General features: G+C 38.0%; 1 protein-coding gene across 1 annotated transcript; it reads left to right on the forward strand.

Moving 5' to 3' along the window:
- The first annotated feature begins 13,567 nt into the window (after positions 1-13,567).
- On the forward strand, positions 13,568-20,182 carry LOC139718341 (transmembrane protein 168-like). Its single transcript, XM_071629819.1, has 3 exons — positions 13,568-14,832; positions 18,375-18,649; positions 19,558-20,182. Exons 1-3 carry the CDS (start codon positions 13,568-13,570, stop codon positions 20,103-20,105), a joined length of 2,088 nt encoding a protein of 695 aa, XP_071485920.1. The 3' UTR covers positions 20,106-20,182.
- The last annotated feature ends 4,437 nt before the right edge of the window (positions 20,183-24,619 follow it).

Below are 24,619 nucleotides of genomic sequence, written 5' to 3' on the forward strand. Positions count from 1 at the left end.
TACATTCTCATGTACTCATGCACATGCATTGTGTGGAATGAATCAGCATATGAACTTTATGAAAGTTCATACGCAGACATTTTGTGATGTGATGTTTACTGAATATCAACTTACCTCGTTTAAAATGATATTCTTGACAGTAATGAATCATAGTGTGTGAATGAGGTTGAGACATTACTACATCTTCAGGCTCCTTTTCATGTTCAGGCTCCTTTATTGAGTGCTTGAGTGCACTAAAACCCCTACAAATATGATTTGTTTGATGAATTTCAGGCCTTCAAGTCATAGATGCTTGGGGATGTTGACTATTTCATACTTTCAGGGAATTTCATTGTCCTGGGTTTAGTATTTTATTTGTTGTTGCTGTGGGGGGGGGGGGGGGGAGGGGAAGGGGGTTGATCTGTCACCTGCCACTGTACAATCAAGTTATGAAAGGTTGACTCTTGTGTTTATTACCATGAATTAGCTGAAGAAATGCATCAGCTGGGGAATTGATCGACATTAAGAGGGAGACTATCAGTCCACCCATTGCCAAGCTACGCTGCAACAAGACAGTGCCAATCTCCTTGACATGCATTTTGCTCTTCTGTAGCTGGAAAAACAAGGAGTTATGTGGTGAGTGTTTCACTGAGTACGTGAACTCATCCAAACTACTATCATTGTATTAACCTCAACTGTTTAGGAAGATAAAAGATAGGGAAGGGAGGGATGGAGGTAATCTTAGTTAGGCTCCTCCCAGGCCCCCTCCCCCTTCCAGATCTCAACAGTGCGATTGCAATTTGTAGTTGACAGTATTCGGAGCATGAAAAGATGTTATTCATTGATTTTAATCAAGAAAAGAAAAAATAATCATGCTGTTGTAAAATTTGACTGAAAGCACAAATTTCATTGCAACTGTACCACGTTTTCGAGCATATCTTGGTCTGACATGCATGTACATATATTTTATATGCAATTTCCTCCTGGGTGTCTAAAATTTGGTCTCTATAGGGAGAATGCGGCAGACACTTGAAATGAAGAAGTTGTGAAACATCACAGCCATAGTTTTTTTGCGAAGACGACATTGCTAGGAATGCCGAGGGGGACCTTCCAGCCCCCTCCTCGACAGCTTATAGTGAGGGTTAAAAGCAATGCTTTATATCATATTCTGGGTTCTTGTGTATGTCATGCAAGAACACCAGCTAGTGTCAGTTTGACATTTGAAATTATTATTTTTTTAAAAGCAGCTATTGGTGTCTTAACCAATTAAGAAATAAAAAACTTGCACTGATATCAACATTATGTTATTGGAGCACTGGACATGTCTTGCATACAAGAATTTAACCACTTAGTAATTGTTTATTATTGATCGTAAGATATTGTGAAAGCCATATATACATTAAACTGTTGAAATATGATTGAATGATTGTACAACGCTTAATAGAAATGTATCACACAATTTTAATGAATTCACACACAAACAAACTCACAAGAACATGTGTATGCCGATTTTTACTTCCCAATTGGTATTCTCACAATAGGTATTGGTAAGCAAATATTAATTACAGATATATGGTGGCAGAAATGCACACGTGTCTACAAATGAATGCAGAGCTGCACAGACATATTTACAATACATAAGAATAATAATGCATAACATAATGATGAGAACATAAAACTTTATGGCAGTTCATAGGCAGGAATTTTGCAATGCAGTTTGATTATAGATAATAATTCACTCCAATGAAAGGACATTTTTTTTAAATTTCATATTCTGTGTATAAAGAGGTCAGACATCATCTCATATTAAGTCTCACTTTCCTTAAAAAATGGAAATTTTCTTCATTTTCTGATAATGATCGATTACAGCAGTCTACATAATTCAGATGTCTTTTGGCGTATTGTAATGCATGAAATTGGCCTTCACAAGAGTCTTCATGTTTGCTATGTCAAATCTTCCTGTTTGTTTGTTTGTTTGTTTGTTTGTTTGTTTGTTTTCTTTAATATGGGGAGGTTAACATCTCAGTGCATATATCTTAACACAAGACACATGTTAGATTCTTGGGAGATGTTTTATGTGTGAAGTATAATCTCATTTTCTTTGTCCACTTTCTTTTTCTGAAATTTCTTGTCTCTTATGAAGGTATAACTCAGTTGACTCAATCATCATACTCGGCAAGCTTGAAGTTGGAAGATGGTACTATTTAAGCACGCAAAGGATGAGTAGCTCGCTGTCGACAGTCAGTGGAGATAAAAGAAGGCAGTAATCTTTCTGAAGACATTTCATCAGGCTGCCGGGGTCATCACTCTCTGCAAGCAAGGGAAGAAAGTCATGAGCAGACAGTGGTCACAGGCTGCAACACTCACAAATTCATCACAACTCATCGAAGTATTGGTGCTTGACTATGATTTCAATTAGAAACTTGTGGATATTTCCCTTCTGGAAGAGCTCATTCTTTGTACAGTACACAGATGATGAGGCACAATGTCATTCTTTGTGTGGTTAAGCCAGTAGTCAAGCACTGGTGTGGAGCATCCACATAGAATATATGTTACAGAGCCATGCTTTGTTCATTTCTGTGGCAAGAAATGATCTCATCACTTAACCGTGCCCTATGTCCACGGCATCTTGATGCACAGAAATGGGAGCCTTAGTTTCAACATTTCTTGAGAGTTTAGTGACAGTAATGGCTCCTTATATTGAATAATCTGACCATGCAACTCATCACAATAGCAGGTCAATATCGATTTCTGTTGTTGTTGTTGTTGTTGTTGGTCTCTGCAACTGAAATCGTGTACTGCAGTTCTGAAATTCCAACTGTCCTAGAGGTATTGCAAATAATCTCATTTTTAGCACTTATTCACATGCTCTGCTATTTTACATTAAACAACTCTTTCATGTTATCTCTGAGGAGTAAGATAAGATGACTGGCTCTTCAAAACTCAGCAAGGCATGCATTTTCAATATCTGCCTTTTCAAATTTACAATGTGCTTTCATTCTGGAATTTACTCTTTAGCATAACTCAAAACTGACAATTTCTTTCACTTTGAGAGCATTAACTAAAGGGACGGTGTATAAAATGGTGACTGTGCACGGAGCTTTGTTCTTGGTCTACAGTGTAAAATGTATACAAGCATTCAGTATGAAAAGGACAAGATGATTGTTTTGCAACAAGTAGATTTTAGTGGGGCATAATGCATTTCTCATATAGTATATGAAATCATGTGCTTTTATGATTAATGGTGTGACCGCATCAAATATGCAGACCGTGAAAGTGTTTTTTACATGGTGAAAGCCACAGATAACAAATGACATATGTGAATAAGAATGTTTACTAGTATATGTGCGTGTATGTATGTGTCAATATACATATCAGGGGTGGATCCAGAAATTCTGTAAAGGGGGGGGGGGGCAACTAATATTCCTGGTGCCACTTCCAGGTTTCATTTCATTTTTTTCTTTTTATATCTATTGTTTTTAACCTAAAATAAAGGGGGGGGGTGGTGTGGGCCATTTGCGCCCCCCTAGATCCGCCACTGCATATCTATATTTCGTGTACATATATATATATTATATATATATGTATATATATATATATATATATATATATATATATGTATATGTGTGTGTGTGTGTATATAGATAGCTTATGTCGGATACATTCAAACTTTAAAAGAAAGGTAAACAACCACTGCACAAATACTAGTAAAAAGATTTTCAATGCAGAAGTATAGCAGTTTGATTAATGAGTAAAAGTTGTCGCAGATATGGACATTTGTCGCAAGGTTAAGAGCTGTGACAAAATTTCACCAGATTTTGTTTGGTGGTGCTTATGAATACTTTCATTCTCAAAATATGTTTGTTTTCATTGTTTCCAATTGGATGATTTTGGGGAACAATGCAATGGTGTGCCAGGTTCCTTGAGTGATATGTTTATCCTTCACTGTTTACAGACTGCGATATGCACACAATGACTGTAACAAAGCAATTTAGAAATAAATTTCAATAGCTGTGAAGAGTAATGGTGATCTGCCATCACGTGACGATAGCTCAAATACATGCAATTAGTGAGCCGTGAGATCTTCTTCCATTTTCTAGGCAAGGAAGACATGTAAGAACAATGGAAATGCTCACAAATTTTCAGTGACCCGTTCATCTCTTACTGTTGTCCCTAGACCAAGGATAATGTTCAGCCTTGTATTAGGTTATTGTAACAAAACCAACATTTCAAGTACACACTGTAATACATATAACTGAAATTGGACCAAGAATCAGAAGCATGTTCATTGGTACATACTAGAAGTGGCATGAGCATATGGACCATGGCGGCAATTGCATTACTGTATTTTATTGATATGTGCATTACATAATTAAACTTGTGATTTCATTGAAAATATGATTCTCAAAACAAAAGATTGTAAAATTTGATGGGAAAACAATTGTTTTGTTGTTGTGAGCCGAAATGATTGCATGAATGACAGATGATGGTTATCTGATGCTTGTGATTGTGATAAAGAGCAAGGTAGATAAAAAGGGGGAATCTTTAAAAACTGGCAAATTATTCTGATAAATTCCATATTCCATAGATCCACAAGTTAAAAGTGAAAGTAGTAATAAAGTTATAGAAAAAACTGAATTGTATGTATGTGATCGTTTGTGCGTGTGTGTGTGTGTTTATGTGTGTATGTAAGGTGTGAGTGACTGTGTCCATCAGTGTTTAGCAGCTCAAATTTTCTCTGCCTTTTTCTGCTCCACAAGCTCTCTTCTCTCCTCTCCTTTCCGATCTCCCTCTCCCTTTCTTTTTCCTGTTTTTTTTTTCTCTCTCTCTGTGGCTAAACTGACCCTCTCCGGTTGTTTCATTTTCTCCTCAAATAATCAGTTTCCAGTTGTGGTTGAAAAGGAAGAATTTAATTGCTCAGCCAACGACCTAAATTAAACAATAACGTAACTGGCATCTATGTTCATCACCATTATGTAGACCAAATACTGTACAGGTACTGTAAGGATCAGTGCAAAGTAATACTGAAGAACAGTAGGGGAGAGCGGGGTGAGTTGGGACGCGGGTCAAGTGGGACACGTTCTCTGAATCAAAAACTGTTCAACCAATCAGCGATTGGCTAATATCTACAATAAGTCCCTAGCAACCATACATCACATTAAGAAAGCCATGCAGTTCGGCAAATTCTAAGTGTGCATAAATTGCTATTGAAAATTTTCCCCCAAATATGATTTTTTTTTAAAATCAGGTTAATTACCCTGTTGTCTTTGTATTCATGATTTCAAGGGCACAATTGAAGCTGGTGGTGAGCCTTATTGATATGCAACTAATATAACTTGTTTTTGACAAATGCCTGCATGGTTACTGAGCAGTTGTACATATCTATGTATATGCCATGTGAGGGACAGTTGGGACAACGTGTCCCATTTGTCCCTCATAATAGCATTACATGTAAAACAGTTCAGATTTTCAAACATGTTGTTCAAACTTGTTTTGTTGAAATAAAGATCATTTTAAAGCATGTTTGACTGTTTTCATTACTAATGTTTCATTACGCCTTCAAACTTTGACTTTTCCGACATGTTTATAGGATGTCACACTTTACCCCACTTTACCAACACCGTCCCATTTCTCCCTTGCCGTTGTCCCACTTTACCCACGGGTGGGTCAACTTCTCCCCCAAAATAAGGTTTTTTCTTTTCATTAACTGCAGAAAATTGAGAACAGTGCCACCCCCAGTTTATAGCTCTTTATGTAACCTACCATATGAACCTTCATGCAAGCCCGCAAGGAAATGTAATCATCTCTTTTATAAAAAGATATCAGAAGAAAATCGGCGAACTTGAAATAATGTCCCACTTCTCCCCGCTCTCCCCTATACTGAAGAAGCGGTAAAAACAAATGAAAGTAACATGAAACAAATGCCTACACATATAGGATATATAACATAAGAAAAAATAAGAAACAATCACAAAAATCATAATCCGTGAAATCAACGCCATAGGCCTATTCATTAAAAGTCAACAGACAGTACTAAAAAGTATCGATTTCATTTTAGCAGACACAAAGTAAAAAAACAAAACACTCTCATTCCAAATGAAATAATGAAATCATAATTCCGTAACTTAGATATTCTTCCCCTACACAAGATATCTCAGCTCATCAAAATTATTTAGACACGTATTTTTCCCCTACACAAGATATCTCAGCTCATTAAAAATATTTAGACACGGATCGACTATAGCAGATTAAAAAACAAAAACATATCCTGAAACAAGGCTAATTTTTCAGGAGCCTGGCGTGGCGTCGTGTACACTTGACTACGTGTAGTCAACCTGACGTTACGTGTGCCTACCCCACGCGTAACGCGTGGTGGACTACGTGTAGCGCCAGGTACAACCACGCGTTACGCCAGGGTACACGTCGCGTAACGCGTACCCACACGTCGCGTTACGCGTGCTTAAGTACACGTTACGTGACGTGTGGGTACACGTAACGTGACGTGTACCCACGCGTTACGTGTGGTCAGGCACGCGTAGGTGTTTCGAGGTACGTGTAGTGACCTGACGCATTGACCCGAACGGCTTGCCATACGTATCGTACGGATGTACAGTACGGTCGATAAATAGTAAACACTGTAGAATACTAGTAGATATGTATAAAATCAGTGCTGCCAGAACCAGGGGTGCGAATTGTTTTTGTCGACAATTTTTTTTTTTTTTTTTTGGTCCCTGGTGCAAAATATAAAAAAAGAAATAGAAAAGAATAATCATTTAGCGTCCGGCGTTGAGGTCGCTCGCAGACTGATTTTTTTTTTTTTTTTTTTTTTTTTTTTTTTTTTTTTAAGGATCTGAAGTGGGGTGCGTTCGCACCCAACGCACCCCCCCTGGTGACGCCCATGTATTCATCTATCACTTTAAGAAGGTGTGTCGATGTTCTCACATTTCCCTTTTATTTGATATCATTATTTTCCGCATTGCCAAATACTATACTAAAACATTCATGACATGTTGGTTCAAGGCTCCGATATCCTGCTCTCAGTATTACTATACATGGGGTCAACGACCCTCTTAAAAAAGAAAGAAAAAAAAGGAATGATTCTTTGTCAATCAATGAGAGAACCAAGCGATTGATACTGTCTGATATCATGTATAGCAGAACACAATGCAGAACGAGAGAGAAAGAGTGTGTATGTGTGTGTGTTTGTGCGTTTGTTTGTGCTTGTGTGTGGTGTCACTGACAATGCATGTGACGTCTCTGTCGATTACCACCATATTTTCCTCGGGCCCATAAAAAATGTAAATTCTGAATAGAATGGATTACGGAATGCCCAACCGAGACCATAATTATTGTAAGATCTTATTAGATTGTGTCAAATACTTCATCTTTGTTTCTTAGAGTACATCCCCGACTTGAATCTCTGTTTCCGAAGTGTTTGCAGTCAATAATATTGTTTGTGCAGTTTCAATTATCACCAAATGTCTTGATTAGGTTCATCAAATATATCTAAATATATTTTGGTCTCAATGAAATTTTATCATAGACCTCTATTGAAGATGCCTTTATTGTACTTCTTTAGAATCGAAACGGGATTTCATGATTTGGAAGAGATCGCGGTTGCTGATTAACCTCTAAACCTGAGGGCTCGAAATGTGTTGGAAATTCGGAAGCTATGATACGAGCTCTCGCCATGTTCACTTCCTGATACACAGGAAACGTTATGATGCGTCGGACGGGACATAGATCGCGGTTGTTTCCACATTTTGTGGCTCAGTATAGAATATCATACCTCCTTGAGTCATTGTTCGCATAGTGATTCATTGCCCAAGAAATTTTTATCAGAAGTGACGACGAATGCTTGGAAAAAGAATTACTGACCAAAATAGATGTCAGTTCTAAGATTTGCACACAAAGTGAGCATCGATTCTCACTTTGTGTGCAAATTTTAGAACTGATATAACCTCAGTAAACTTTCGTATGGAGAATGATGCCATTGAAATGAAGGTTTGTTTTGATGTATTTCACTTCCGCAGTTTGGCAAATACAATCCAATGGCGAGTAAATACATGGAACATAATTCATGATTATACTGTAAAACATAACAAGGGTAGGGCCTACCATTGATTTGGTTTCGCATGATATTATAGTAATGTAGTCATTTCAAAATATAATGAGGTGTTCACTTATTCTTGAATAATGCACAAAGTCACGAATGGTAACTAATGTCTTCAGCGAGCAAATTAATGCCATACAATTTGTGCGAGTATAGCATCCTTACGAACGCACATCAAATGGTCCTTATGGCTTTACTCTATAAAGGAGCTAGAAGACTTGAATTCTGCATGAGGGAATCAAACACGTCCTTAATCTTTGTAAAGGAGTTTTGACGGGCAGCCAGAGAGGCATGACGGGAAGATTCTGTGGCGCAGTGTAACTTTATAGAGTCATTTTGTGTTGTAGCAGAATGAAGGATCTTATATCCAAGTCCTTGTGTGGGGTGCATGGGATTGGGTGGCCTCATAGGGATGGTGAAATGACAGTGCAATCAGGGACTTGAGGGAGGTGTAAGAGGACTCTTACGTTTTCTTGATGGAATCATCGAAGAATGAAATCAATCGCATTCAATTCGTTTCAATTCAATTCAATTTGATTCAATCTAATTCAATTCAATTCAATCCAATTCAATTTGATTCGATTCAATTCGATTCGATTCAATTCAATTCAATTCAATTCAATTCAATTCAATTCAATTCAATTCAATTCAATTCAATTCAATTCAATTCAATTGATTCTATAGCTGTTTTTGCTTACTGCAGCATAATGCACAGGTAAGTGGCAGCCTACAAAGTCAAAAGAAAAAAAAAAGACCCACATGCATCGACCCGGATTGGACCAAAGCTCAAATTATAAATGTGGATTGAGTGAAGGCAGCAATATCATTACAACACATCAGGGAAAGTTTGAGGAAAATCGGGCAATCGATTCAAAAGATTTTTACATTTTTGGTGACGTCATCACTAGATAAGGAGACTACTATAGTTCATTGTGTCATTATGGTCAACAATATCATGAAGAAAATTTAAAGAAAATTCAGCAAATTTTTCACTTTTCTAGCACAATGAAAGAGCACTTGATTTACCTCTATCAGAAAGTAGGGGAATGGTATTACACTTATCATAATTCAAGTTCAAGTTCAAGTTCATATTTATTCGTTTTTTCCACAATATATAACACAAACATAAATCTCACTTTCTTAAGTGACAAAATCAATGTATACAATTGTACAGAGAAAACAACAATAATAGCACAAAAAAAAACTAACAGTATCGATACATTGCAATATAGTTGCTAAGACAACGAAAGTGAAATAGTTTTCAATATAATTATGCACTGTGTGAAAAAAACGGAGGGACCCACTAAAAAGACAGAGCTTGTAAAGTGTGGGCCCCTCGTTATTAGAAGTCCGATGTAAAAATTGAATTGAAAACAGCAAAAAATCCGCACAAAAAGTTCGTCACAAAAAAGTTCGTCACAATAATGTCAGTAGCAAGTCAGTGGAATGTGTACTTTTCATGAAAAAATCAAATTTTGTGGAATTCTCTTTTCTTTACATTGGTGTCCATGATGACGTCATGAAGTATAGTATCTCCTTATCCAGCAATGACGGCTCCAAAAAATTGTTCCCTTTAAGGATATTTGAGGAGAGCACTTGTCAGCTTTTACCTTGATTCTGTTCATTCATTCATTCATTCATTCATTCATTCATTCATTCATTCATTCATTCATTCATTCATTCATTCATTCATACATTCATTTATTCATTCGTTCATTCATTCACTCATTCATTCATTCATTAATACACTGTATCTCAAAAAAACATGTAAATGCGATTTTTTTTTTTGCAGACGATATAAGTGCATTTTATATCGACATTAAAAAATATGATTAATGAAATTTATTGATATACCATTAATATATAAGGTAAAAAGAAAACACACAAAACACATTTTGAAATATTGAAACTGCTGACCAGGAGCCAGTAAGACTTCAGGCCAGTAGGCCTAATGATCACTGCTACAAAAAGTATATACACCGACACGCTGTGACTAATGTTGAGATGGTCATGTAATGATAATTGCTGTCCAGGGTATAGGGAGTTCCCGGTGTTCTCGGCCACATTAACTCCTGTATATTCCATCACCTGCCGAGTCATGAAGGTACCTTCCATGCGTAATACCCTCCCCAGGCACGCACCTATGGATAACTCATTCAAGAACGTATACCTATAACAGCCCACGCTCAAACGAGGGAGGTGAATTCCCTGATAAAACAAACCATGAATCACTGATTACCGCTAGAACCGCTGACAAATTGCTAATAATAATTAAGTAATAAAAAGTAGGCGGGGGAGGAAGGTCACAACATTCATCCTCTTGGTAAGGACTGTATGTCCACTTTTTATTGGAATACTTTCTCCGCTATAATATTCGCCAACACGAGCCAAACTTTTCAGAAAGATATCTGCTTTTTTTTCAATTCATATAGCGCCTAGGTCATGATATAATATGTGATGTGAGAATAATGTCTGCTATAAACATGGCGTAAAAATACCATGATTAAAAATTAAGTAAAAGCAAAGCAACAAAGAGGGATTAAGACAATCTGTTGATATGGTGATGATGAGCCCATAATGTGTCATATGAATTTTCATAGAACCATCAGCACAACATCAATTATATTGATATAGATATTACCTCCATGACCTGTCAATAAGTTTTACTCAGTTTGTTATTGAAAAAAAGAAAAAAGAAAAGAAAAAGAAAACTGAAATCCCACAAAATAAAAAAGTATCAATATTTCAAACCTTAAATCGACCAATCACTGTCCCTTTTCGTGCACCTTAAGTGTAAAAATACAACAATTATACACATTCATCACAAGTTAATGATCATGGATGGTGGAATTTAAAAATAACCAATAAGCAGCTAGCAGTTTAGGTGACCTCAATTAGTGACTCACAAGCAAAGCGAATCTTTGTATCACGTGAGAACGATGAAAAAAAGGTTTGTTTTTCTTCCTGTAACTCCATATCGCCATATACACATTTATCAATACCTATCTATTGTTATTCTCTGAGCACCTATATAACAACAAGCTTTTCTACCCCCTGCAGCTGAATCCATTTCAGTGCTCAGAATATATTATTTGCATGTATTATAATTATTGTTATAGCCTTTATTGATAAAATCATTTTCAGTGATTGGTTTACATAGTCATGTGACCAAACATAACATTGCTATGGTGTTGAAGACACAATGTCGTTATAAGAAAGTGTGCTACATCGTGATGTAGTATTCACGTATAGTGCGCTTTACCATAATTTTTTTTCATATATGTGTATGTAGTGTAATGTGTTATCGGTATATGACTTCATAGAGCACTTTGATTTTCACTTGTGAAAAAAAAGAGTCCTTTGAGAGATTGTGGTGATTTATTCCATCTGTTGTTATCATATTAATGAGAGAGAAATCCATGTTGATGAAAATGATGCAGGGAGGAACAATTACTCACATAATAATGATACTTTTAATTCAGTATCGATTCCGTTTATAGGAAAACTAAAAAATGAAACTCTCAACTTCTCAAGAAGTTAAACAAAGATTGATTGAAAATTAACGAGAGGAAAGAATAGCTAAACATAGGGGCTTCATACTTGTTATACCATCCTAAGAAATGGGAAAATATTGGTAGGCAAAAGAAGAAAAAGAAAAGAAAAAAAAAAGACCAAACAAACCCGAACGACTGCTATACATGATTTCTGCGTGTGCTACGGTGTATGAATGCATGCAGGCCTAAAAATCACGCACTATTTCGAGCCACTTAGTGAAATTACGAATTCCTCGGTGATAGAAATTGCATTATTCTGCTCGGGCTGCAGATGTGACTCCTCAGCATTATACAGCATTACATACTAGTAGTGCTTGATACTATTAAAATGAGGCGACAACCGTCTGGCTAGCTTTCTAAAACTCCCTTTATTATTTTGTAAGTTGCTTTATGTTTGTTCTGTTTGTTTTGTCTTTGGGCTGTTGTTGTCGACGTTATCGTTAATTGTTGTTGTTGTTGTTGTTGTTGTTGTTGTTGTTGTTGTTGTTGTTGTTGTTGTTGTTTGTTGTGTCGTGTTTGGGGTACAGTGCTAATGCGAACCGTCGCAAAACAAAAATAATTTCGAATGTAAAATGCAGAACGAGGTGAATAGCTGCCCCCCCCCCCCCCCAAAAAAAAAAAAAAAAAAAAAAAAAAAAAAAAAAAAAAAGTTGAAATGATATATCGCGTGAGGGCGTAGTTCAATCTTGTCTCAATTTGTTTATTGACGAAACATGGAGTGAGACGTTCTCGGAAAAAGTTGTTGAAGTTTAATGTCCTCAAAAGCCAGTTTCTTGTAGCAATGACGAAAGTGCTGTCTAGAAGGTACGCTTTTAAAAATTTCTTTACAGAGTTACCTCGTCATAGAATCAATCTATTTTTTTTTTCTACGTTATTAGAAGTTGACTGAATGCAGCTAAGTAGGGCGGGTGCAGGGTGTGACAATTAATTGTAGACTACGAGTATGTCGTATAGGTCTAGTACAACGTGGCCCCACCTACTGGCTTTTCTGTCATGTTATGGTAAACTGCAATTTTTATGTAGGGGCCTAGAATCTAGATAAATTTTCCTAGATCCGTCTAGATCTAGGTCTAGCTAGCGTCTTCTCCTTCCTCATTTCATGTTTGCAGAACTATTCAAGATAAATGTAAAATATGTATTTACAAGGCACTTGTAGAAGGTTTATTGATCAGAACCACAAGTGTGCTTTTATTTTGAGCTGTAAAATTTAGATCTAGTAACATTAGATCAATAACGTTAGATCCTAAATATAAAGTTACAATTGTAGATGTTCTATATGATATCCTAAAAAGAAATGTCAAAAGAAGGGAAAAACCCGAGCAAATTTATGGTGTTAGATCTACTAGTCTAGTACTTACAGAGAGTTTAAAGCCAGAAAGGAAACCAAAACACAAATACAAATGTGGATTGAGTGAAAGCAGCGATAATATTATTAGAAAACGTCAGTGAAAGTTTGAGGAAAATCAGACAATCATCTACTCAATTCAAAAAGTTATGGTGCTGAACACAGGGAATGTTCAAAATACAATGTAGCTTGGGCTTTATAGGGTTAATGTAATCATCAGCCTGTGATTTGATGGCCATTATTATGATAAAAATTTTTGGTGACGGGAATGCCTATCATAAAGAAGGGAATATTTTAGTCTCTGAATGATGTATTTATGCTTGACTGTATTTTTCATTTTTTATTCTTTGCTCTACAGAGAAAGGATTATGCCACCAAACAAAGGTTGCTCAGAACACACATCGAGGTCATAAATCTGTCGATTTTGGATTTTGATTTGACACAACTGTATCGTCCAGGCCTATGAAGATGGATGGAGGCCATTGCTGAATAGAAGTCCTTTACAGTGCTGTTGGAATTGTCAGTAAATTACCCAGTAGCATTCCTGCTTCACCATTGCCCTAACCCGGGGAACCAATGCCGTCAGTCAAGTATCTAACCAGCCACTGTTTAGTCCTGCCCTTTTTTGTCATGAAGTCCCTCAATGTTCGATGCAGGTTGCAAGTCATCACCATCCTCGATGGTATTATCCTCTTTGCCTCCGTATGCCTCGGGCTGTACACCTGTTGGCAGCTGACCGGAGATTCCACCATCATCCTCCTGACGGCATTCGGTCTCCTCATCTTCTCCCTCTCCGCAATCCTCTACTACTACTTTGACCTCGTGGACTACACCTTGAGCTTCACACACCTCTGGTTTGGATGTCTGCTTGGCATAATCTCCTTCATGGATGTAAACTTGGACATGACTGAACCAATCACCAAGGCAACCAACGGACTTCTTATCACCAGCCTCATCGTCAAAGTTATCAGATCCTTTGCAGAGCGTGTGTCGGGCCAAATAGGCTACACTTCCCGCCTCCTGACAACCGTGGAAAAATATGAGTGTGTAGGATTTGGAATAGCCTGCATGATTAAGTCTTCGTATATGGCAAGCTTATGGCTACTCGTGGTTGCACTGGCGTTCAACATCATGTCGCTGCGGTTAAAAGTGGCCTGTTCCATCCCTATCCTGACCCTCTTCATTCTCTTATCGAGCACCTTCTTCTTTCAAGCCGTCAACATTCTCTTCAACCCGTTTGCACTGAGCTGCTTCGCCGGTCGCCTGCTTATTGATCCCATTCTTGATTTTTACTTCTGTGGGCTGTCGGTACTTGAGCGGTGGAACTGCATCATTAATCGCAGTCATCTGGTGCACAGACTCATACTCCTGCTTGCCATCGCATGCCAGCTCCTGTTCTTAGGGCTGGCCGGACAAGCTACCATTATCCATGAGGAGTGGTACTTTGCCATCCCTGCCTATGCAGTGTTTGGAATCCTCTGGATAAGTCTCCACGTGGTTTTCGTCATAACAGCGTGGGGCTTCATCGGCAAGCTCCGTGAATGCAACCGCGCGTACCATTCCATCAGCGGGGAGACCAACAAGAGCTTGAGCGTGATCATGGCCTCCCGGGGTCTGCGCTACCTCACCACCATCTCGCGGCGGCTGGTGGCGTCCGCCCTCCTCAGCACCCTGTTCCTTGGCGCCGTCATGTGGCAGAACCACAATGCTGCCTTCATGGCGGGCTGGCTCATTGTCCTGCCCATGGAGGGGATGCTGCACGGACTGCTGTATGAGCTGGCTGGAGCCCTGGGAGGCACCTGCACTTCCTATGCTGTGGTTGGGCCATCCTCATTCTGCAGGTAAATGAAAGACCTCATTCTGTCATGCTTTGCATGGGACTCTTTCACCACATGTTTGAGAAAAGGTCATAGGGATATCTGCACTGCCAATGCGTATAATTAGAACACTGTGGAGCCCTTTATGAAGTCTTTTGGGATTTTAGAATCTTGTAAGAAACAGGTCAAGGACATGGCCATTTTAGTCAACATAAAGTGCTGATAGGTACTGTAGGGAAACCCTGTTATAAAAAGATCAAAAAAACCCTCTTATGATGAGGGAGTTTTGCAGGTCCTAACTTTTTATCTATATAATATATATAAAGAGTTAGGACCCGCAAAAATCGCCTCATTATAAGAGTGGGTTTTTTTTTGCTTTTTGTACCCCGGTATACATGTATTGGGCCAGATGATAAATCCAAAGTTGGGACAGATTTACTTATGTAGATCAGATCTAGTTGGAAAGAATACATGACATACAAAATGTATTCTAGAATATGGCAAGATGGGCACAAGATATTGTTCCCAAATGGCTTATTGAAATAGTTCCTAACTTCTGAGGACTGCTTGATCCCAGAAATGCTCCTAAGATTAGTTGAATTGAACTTTGAACTTGGCCCTGTTGCATAAAAACCCTTACCGCTGGACTTACCGCTCCTTTCTAGCGGTAAGTCTTCAAATTAGCGGTAAATTTTATAATCCTTGATGCTGATTGGCTGTGATGCCTAATTTTGACGGAAGTTACCATTGAAATACAACGGTAAGTTTTATACAACGGGCCCCTGTTTTTAGCACTACTGAAACAGCCGTTAGGTCTCTTAGTATTCTTGTTCAGTTGGGCATTTCCGTGAGTTGTGCGACATGACCACCAAAATTTTACCCGCATATTTCAGGACAACTGATAATCTTACTTTGTTAGCCATAGTTTGAAGTGTGTGAAACCAACTTTACCTTTAAGAAAAGTTCCCTTTTGTGCATTTTTATACCTTTTGAAACCAGAAAGCATTTTTTGACCTAAAAATCCCTAAAAAGGCATTTTTGTTGCTCTTTGTGATAATTTTTTATATTTGAGGCTCAAATCAATCTTTGTTTGGTTTTACAAATCAAAAATATATTAATCTAGCAGTAAATAAAGTGGAGACCTCGATATAAGATATGTACTTCGGACACCAGCGTGCTCTTACATAGCTCGAGAAGCTGCTGTAACGTGAGTTACCGAAACATGAACTTTTTAACCTAGCAATTTTACTATGCCCAACTGAGACATGGTATTTTGGATTATCAAATAACTATGCAGCACACATCCAAGAAATATGATGGGACTTATAGTCTTTGCTTCAAATTATCATAACAGAGGTCTTAAAATTGTAACGTGAGTTACCATGTAACGTGAGTTACCACAATGTAACGTGAGTTACCGACATGATTTTTCTTTAATACCAAGAAATGATATGAAGGTTGTGACTGTAAGTAACCAATGAGTACATGATTACTGAACTCTTGTATTAAGATTCTATTTCCAGTAGATTGTTATTCTCTTGGTCTCTCTCTATCACCAAACCAACTGGTCTACATGTACAATGTATTATTTACATATGTTCATCACATGTGCTTCAACAGGTTCCATATTTACTATTCAATATTACAGTGTATGTATACTGATCTGTTGCGAAAGTTGTTAAAAGACATTTCTTCTAAAGCTGCATGGACCGTGTTCCAGCAAATTATCAAAATTTTGTGATAACTATTAATAGCCTCCTGATTGGGATAATCACTGCATGATTACTCTTGAAAAGTTCTTGTTTTTGTAATTCAAGTGATTACTATTTGACATTTCATAGTTTATACCTACCTGTATAGAAAAAAAGCCATTGTTTATGAGGCTGAAACATTTACATGTATGAACAGAATTTTGAGATTGGAGCTCGCTTCCTGCTGTTTTTTCTGAGATTGTTGAGAACTGAACATTGTGAATTTGACACGCTTATGTGTTTTATACGACTGTATTCTACTCTGAGGTTTTAGCTATATTGTTGCAAAATCCTACGATGAAACTTTTCCATGTTTACTATAATTTACTTTATATGCTGATCTATTACCAAAAACTTGTTGAATGTGAACCTCATTATCAGACATTTTCTTTAAGAGCTGGACAGTCATGAACCTTAAAGCAAACTATCAACATTTTGTGATATTAATAGTTAGCCTCCTGATCACAAAATATTTACTATTCATGTTTTTCATTGGGATTTACTGCCTCAGTCTGCTTGATTACCCTAGAAAATACTGGTATACTTTTTACACGTATGTATGTACAATTTAAATAATGGCTACTTGACATTTCATAGACCAAAGCCATTGTTCTTTAAGGCTTAAACATTTATGAACATGTTTTATTAAACTGATCAAAACTGGTAGCAGATTTTTTATAACTAAAATTTATCTGCAGTTTCTGTAATTCAAGTCTAATTTCTGTACCAGTTTAGTAAGAATTTGTAAACAAATCAAACATACAATCAATTGATTATTGAGTAATTCAAACAATTATCAAATAATTGGAATATAAATTGCATTATTTAAAAGTTAAAAGATTTATTGAAATATTCATTTCTGAACCTTTAAACTCTCCACAGACTACATATACAGGTCTCTAGTCTCGTGACTCAGTGTATTAAATGGAATTGTTTATGGATGACTTGTTTTATCTAGATAGCCTGAACAATCAAATCAAATTCTCAATTAAATCCTCAATTTCTGATGCATTTGTTAACTGGAAAAGAGTGTAATTTGATGAAATAGACTCTGTTTCATATCATTTTGTTGAATACAATTTTTGTCTCAGTACAAATGAAAGCTTGGAAAACAACTCAATTAAAAATGAAATTCATCTTCAAGTTGGTATTTTAAATGTAAAGTTTCCTGCCTTTTGGTAATCTCATGGGTAAAATGAGATTAATTACTGTCAGATCAATGTTCAAATCAATTTAGATTCTTTATTCATGGAGTTTGTTTGTGAAAAAAAGTTGTCTTGGTAAGTTTTCTTTGGATTATTAAGACAAAAAATTGTCTTGTGATCATGTGGACAAACTGTAACGTGAGTTACCGTAACGTGAGTTACCGCTTCACATGACGATACCTGGAGAATGTAAGACAATTTGAATTTTTACCATACTCGGTGATGTATGTTGTTAGTCCATGACTTTGACACAATAGACTTTAAAGTCTCTCTGTTTCTTGTTTGAGGAAACTTTTGAATATAAGACATGCCAAATTTTTGCATGTCCAAATTATGTAACGTGAGTTACCGACATTTGTAGTGTTTTTTCTCATAGTTCTCATAAGAGTCTGTGGATGTAATGTTGCTGTGAGGTAGGATGGAGGTGCATGATACTCATTCACATATAGTAACTCATATCACTAATTAGGTTTTAAGGATATTGATCTCAACGATCTAATTTTGAGTTCAAAATGTAACGTGAGTTACCGTGGAAATGCCCAGACTTTAGTTGTCAGACATGTGTAAAGATAGTCAATTAAAGACATGTAGTTGTTATGTCCATCCACAGGGCTGATGGGTCGGCGATGCCGTTGCCGATGAGTGCCGCTGAGGAGCACAGCAACCGCTCCATGGGCCTCCTGAACACCATCCAGCGCTTCTTCCTGTATCACATGATCGACACCTACAGCTGTGACTTCTCCACCAGTGGGCTGACCGCGGATGCTCTGGACATGAAGCTGAGGAGCTTCTTTTCCCGGGCCACCAGCGATGGGCCGCGCTTTGACACCTACTTTGTGTACTACAGTGGCCATGTTCATCCCAGTGGGGATTGGGCATTGGCAGGTGAGAGTGACCACATGTTTATATGAATGGACATTACGTGTACATTTATTATGTTTGTCTTTGTTATTTATGACCAATTCATACTGGTATTGCAGGTTGTATGTAGTATATTGCAATGAGTTTGGAAAATAAATTCAATTCATTTCAATTCAATGGACAGTCTACTAGTATTAATTTCTCCTGGGCCCCTTCCATACAAGTGTAAAAAGTCGATATGATAGCAACTCTTGCTGAAATGGCAATTTTCATGGTAACGACAAGAATCCAACTTCCTAATTTGCTCTTGCTATTGGAAGTTGGTAGTCCAGCAAGAGTTGCTATCCTAAAATCTTTTATGAAATGGGGCCCTGGTGTACCAGCAATGTTCCCAGGCGATACAAAGTGTAACTCTGTGTACTGGTAAAATCAGTCTGTATGTTGTCTGAGTGATGATAACATTCTTGCAAGTGACAGGTAAGAACATGCAGTTGTAGTTTTTCCTTCAGTATTTGCAATTTGTCTGGCTTACACTTCCCTTAGGTACAACTTGCTCCCTTGACCCCATTTGCAGACTACTCTTTAAGGTTTTACTTTTGGTATATTTTCTCGTAAACATGTACATGTGCATATTTTTCTTGTGCTGTTGAATGTATTTCTTACAAATTGTTAAAACAATATGATTTGTTTTGCCCTCTTGTTGGACAAAAATGTATCGTTTTTTACATTTAAACTCTTCATAGGTTCTTCATAGGCTCTCTTTCATTTGTCCCTTGTTGGTTACGTGAAACTGGACCCTCCTACTGTAGTCAAGAGTGTCACACATTGTTATGCTGTATGAATGATATATGGATGGTTACAAACGAATAGTTCCTGTATGTAATCAGGTGTTTGCGTGGTATTTTTATGATGTTATCTCATTATCCCCACAGATAATGGAATATTGAAATTTGACAGTCTGTTGGAGCTATGGTCATCACTTGACCAGCAGAGTGGCTCAAGGCTCATCATAATGATGGACACAAGGACGAGTGGTGACTGGCCCAAGCGCGTCCAGAAAGACGGGGACAACTTCCTGGCAATACAGACCTCCGTCCTGAGCAAGTCAACGGATCCAGAGACAGGGGTCACGACCTCTGTGGGCGACTTCACCAAAGAGTGGGTTGACTTCAACTGCACCAAGGAGACCGACATCACGTGGCATGAGCAAGGGCGGCGTATCAAGGCTAGTTACGCGGTGTCCGGGCGCTGGGGGGAGTTTGTCTTCCACCAGCCCACCGAGGCTGAAATGGAGAGCCATTGGCAGAGCAACTTCCCGCGGGCCACGCACCCTCTTATCAAGCTCCTCCAGCTGCCTAGCGCCCTCGACGTCCTGTCTCTGTGCTCGTCCTGCCTGCACTGCATACGGCGCTGGAAGCTGATGTGGCTCCCGCCCAAAGTGATCAACACCGGCCACGGTTTCAAGCTGGTCAAGTCGTAGAGATGTGTGTTGGTTGGTGTCCTCGTCTTGGAAATATATCAAGTGTAGGAAGACTTGTTGCTGTTTGTGAGGTTTGATGCTAGGGCTGACTTTTTAGAACATTTTTGTAAAAGACCAAGTTAATCCACTGTGCATTAATGTTATGATGTATTTATTATATAATTCATTGCAAGTGAATGTTCTACATACACATACCATGCAGTCTTCATCCTGTATTACAGAGTGTAGTCTTGGCTAACCCTCCATTGTCAGCTAAAAATCTCAATGACCCAATGTATTTTAGCTGCACAATGTACTTGCGGAAGCCATCACATAGGAACTCTCATAACTGGTACACTCAATGCAAGATTTCCAAATTTCTTATATGTCTTGACAGCATGACTTAAGACAGTTTCATGCATTCAAAATGATGTTTGGTCAATATGACAGATGAAGTCTCAGTTTATTCTCTACTAAGATGTGTCGTCATTTTGCTGGCAGACCTGTTAGGAGGCTGATGGAATCTATCGAACCTTGAACTTCCACTGTCTTTTCCTCATCCAGAGGATGAATAAACGGAAACTTCCCAAAAAGACACATCCTGCGCTGAAGTGAACACCAAATGCAATTAACAAGTTTAACGCATTATATTATTCGGCTATGAAGAATGGCGCCAGTCTCTTGATGCTTATTACATTTCCATGACTTATCCAAATCGCAGATATTGCAATGAAATATTGTGCCATTATACTGTGTGGCTTGCTAGCCTGTTTGCCATCTTGCCGTAGATGTAAGCTTTAGTCCTCTGATGTAAAGTATTTTTTGCATTTCGTGTAAATGTAGTGGACTAATCTCACTCACTGCTGTGGATGCTGTTTAAAGGACAAGTTCACCTTCATATACATGTGGATTGAGTGAGGGCAACAATATTAGTAGAACACATCAGTGAAAGTTTGGGGAAAATCCGACAACCCGTTCAAAAGTTATGAATTTTTAAAGTATCTGTGCAATCACTGCTGGAGGAGAAGACTACTACAATGCATGATGTCACATGCGTACAACGATATAAGGAAAATAAAAAGAGAATTTCACAAAACTTGACTTTTTGAATAAAGTGCACATTTCTTCGACATGTTACTGACTTATGTTAGGGGTAATATTATTATACCCCCGCCAAACGAAGTTTGAAGGGGGTATATAGGAATCAGCGGACGGGCGGTCGGGCGGTCGGGCGGTCGGTCGGTCGGGCGGTCGGGCGGTCGGTCCGTTGCAAATCTTGCATCGCGAACTACTTCCTCAGTTTTCAACCGATTCCCATAAAACTTGGCACAGATGTGTGCCTTGGGTTGTAGATGTGCAAGACGTATTTTTTGACAGTACCCAAAAGTACGTTGCCATGGTAACGGCATATTATGGGCAAAAATGGGTGCAAATCTTGCGTCGCGAACTCCTCCCACAGTTTTTGATCAATTTTTATGAAATTAGGTACAGATGTTCATCTGAATATGTTAATGTGCAAGACACATATTTCCGCTGTTACCATGTTGCCATGGTAACAGCTCACATATTATGAGCCAAAATGATGGAAAATTTTGTGTTGCAAACTACTTCCTCAGTTTTTGCCCAATTTCCATGAAACTTGGTACAGATGTGTGCCTTTGGTTGTAGATGTGCAAGACGCATTTTTCGACAGTACCCGAAAGTACGTTGCCATGGTAACGGCATATTAATGGCAGAAGATCAAGGAAAGATCTTGCGGATTTAACTACTTCCTCAGTTTTTTGACCAAAGCTTATGAAATGTGGCACACACCTTGATCTTGGTGGGAAGATGTGGAAGACATATTTTTCGGACGTGTCGGAAGCTGCGTTGCCATGGTAACGGCATATAAATGACAGAAGATCAAGGAAAGATCTTGCGGATTGAACTACTTCCTCTGTATTCGACTGAAGCTCATGAAATGTGGCACACACATTGGTCTTGGTGGGAAGATGTGCAAGACATATTTTTCGGACGTGTCGGAAGCTGCGTTGCCATGGTAACGGCATTTAAATGGCAGAAGATCAAGGAAAGATCGTTCCTTGGGTAAGACTGTCGTCACGGGGCGGGGGTATTAATCACCTTCAGTGATATTTCTAGTTTCCCCTGACTTCTGAAAGAGAGAAGTCGAGTGTTCTTTTATTATGCGAGAAAAGTGAGAATATCTTGAATTTTCTTTTTACTTTCTTTATATTGTTGTACTCATATGACATCACAAGCTATAGTAGTCTTCTCGTCCAGCCGTGACTGAGCACAAACTTCAAAAATTCATAACTTTTGAACGGATTGTCCGATTTTCCTCAAACTCTCGTTGATGTGTTCTACTAATATTGCTGCATTCACTCAACCCACATGTCTATGAAGGTGAACTTGTCCTTTAATAGTGTTTGCCGGGAGTTTCGGTTGGAACAGGATTTCCTGAAGATGGAACCCCCCACCTCTTAGCACAGAAACAAAAAAATTATGTTCGGATTACTGTAAACGTCCATATTTTTGCATGATTAATCTTTCGTGCTGAGTGGCTCAAACACGTATTTCCAGGCTCTTGAATTCACGCTGCACAATTGTCAACGCATTCAGTATGTGCAGAGAAAGTTGTGAAGATATTTTCGAGGGTGTTAGAATTCGCGCTAGCCAAAAGTAGCAAAAATGCGCGAAAATTAATACACCATGAGAATTTGTGCATTTACAGTTACTCGTGAGAGAAAGAACTTTTTTAGTAAGGTGTGTGTGAAATAAGATTTCAATGGAAAACACAAGGGAGGAATGAATGAAGAAGAGAAGAAGAAGTGTCGTAGGAGAGGGAGAGGGAGGGAGAATTGGGGGGGGGGGGGTAGATGGGGATGGAGAGAGAGAGAGAGAGAGAGAAACTGAATGTATTACTTACAAGAATTGGGTATTACTTGGCACTGTGTAAGCTTTTCTCGTGCTCGCATTGTGGCTGGCTTATAACAACTGGACACTTTTATAAGTTATTTAAATGTCTGAGTGTCTCTGCTTTATGCTTTCAATTCGACACTTTTGAGGTGTGTGACAAATGTTCTTCAAATGCCATTGCTTTTTTCAATATTTTTTATAGTTCTGTCCGTGATGCTGTTAATAATGGACTGAGTACCTGTACAATGTATTAGATTGAAAAGCTCATTGCCTGGTGTATCTATAGGCAGAATTGTGGAATTTCTCTCTTGGTACACCACAAATACATCTAAACTTCAGTGAGTAAGTAGAACCAAATACCTGTGTCAATTTATGTGGCACTTCACATCGTGTTTGTGCTTGGAAATGAGTGTGCAGTATGCATAATGTTTGCTCATTCCAAATATTTATTGTTAGCTCTAAATGAGGCAGTAGGTACCTTTTTTTTATTGCATGAAATATTGTATGCTGATGTCAATCCTTGCCTTTCATATGATATCATTGAACCATTTTTTTTCTTGTGATAAATATTTAGTCATAGAAGACTGTCTTTAGATGTTTAGCAGTGGATGGAGATGATTGAAAATCATGTAGATTGAACTGAAATTGCGCTCAATGGTGCCAAAATTTATTTCCCTTTTCTGAGGTCCATGAGAAGATATATTAGTTGTTCACAGATAGTAAAGTGTAAGTCCACATGCTAAATGTATGGTTGTTAACTTAACTGAATCTAAGATTGCTATCATGCACACATTAGGTTGAAAAATCTTGGTGGCTAACCAGATTTGTTTTGTTTGTTAGATCTTTTATGCTGGATTAAGTGGTATGCAAGCAAGGACAGCAGGACAATGTTGAGCAAGTGATTCAAACAATTGCTTTATTTTTGTGGATGACACAAATTTTACACAGATCAGCCAGGATATGATATCATCTCTGGACAGACATACATATGCTTGTACATTCAGTTTTCTGTGAGTACACAGCCATTCATAGCCACCTTACATGTATTTCCTTGCTCCAGTCTCTTTAATAGAATCGGCAAACATGGGAGTATATGCAGCAGACACTAAGTGACCAATTTGATTATTTTGAGGTGCTTTAAAGACCCTGTCAATTATAGGTGACTCATTCATATTAGAGATACCATTAGTTTTTAAAAAGACAATGTGTGGATAACATTTTCAAAAATCAGTTGTTTACATAACTCATATTCATTGCGAATGTCAATTATAGTTGAGTTCACGTTTGGGCATTGAATACCCTTTAACATTGTGAAAATTGCTACACATGGGACTAGTCGGAAAGGTTAACTCTGCTATAAAATTGATTAAAGCGATGTTGATTAAGTCTTCCCTATAAAGTGTCAGAATAGATGTAATGCCATCAGATTAATTTATGTGCAGTCCTTCCGGAAAGTGAGATGCAATGGAGAATATCTGTCTTGTAAAGTTATGTATTCACATGGCAAACAGTCAGTGTACTTATCAGTGACATTTTATAACCCCTGTACTTAATATCAAGCTACATATGACTGTTACCAATCACATATATTTACAGAATATGGCAATGATTGTCATTGA

This window comes from Diadema antillarum, unplaced genomic scaffold (assembly GCF_040938485.1).
Source record: "Diadema antillarum isolate AM-2024a unplaced genomic scaffold, OU_Dant_1.0 scf00000093, whole genome shotgun sequence".
In the NCBI taxonomy this organism is placed as follows: domain Eukaryota; kingdom Metazoa; phylum Echinodermata; class Echinoidea; order Diadematoida; family Diadematidae; genus Diadema; species Diadema antillarum.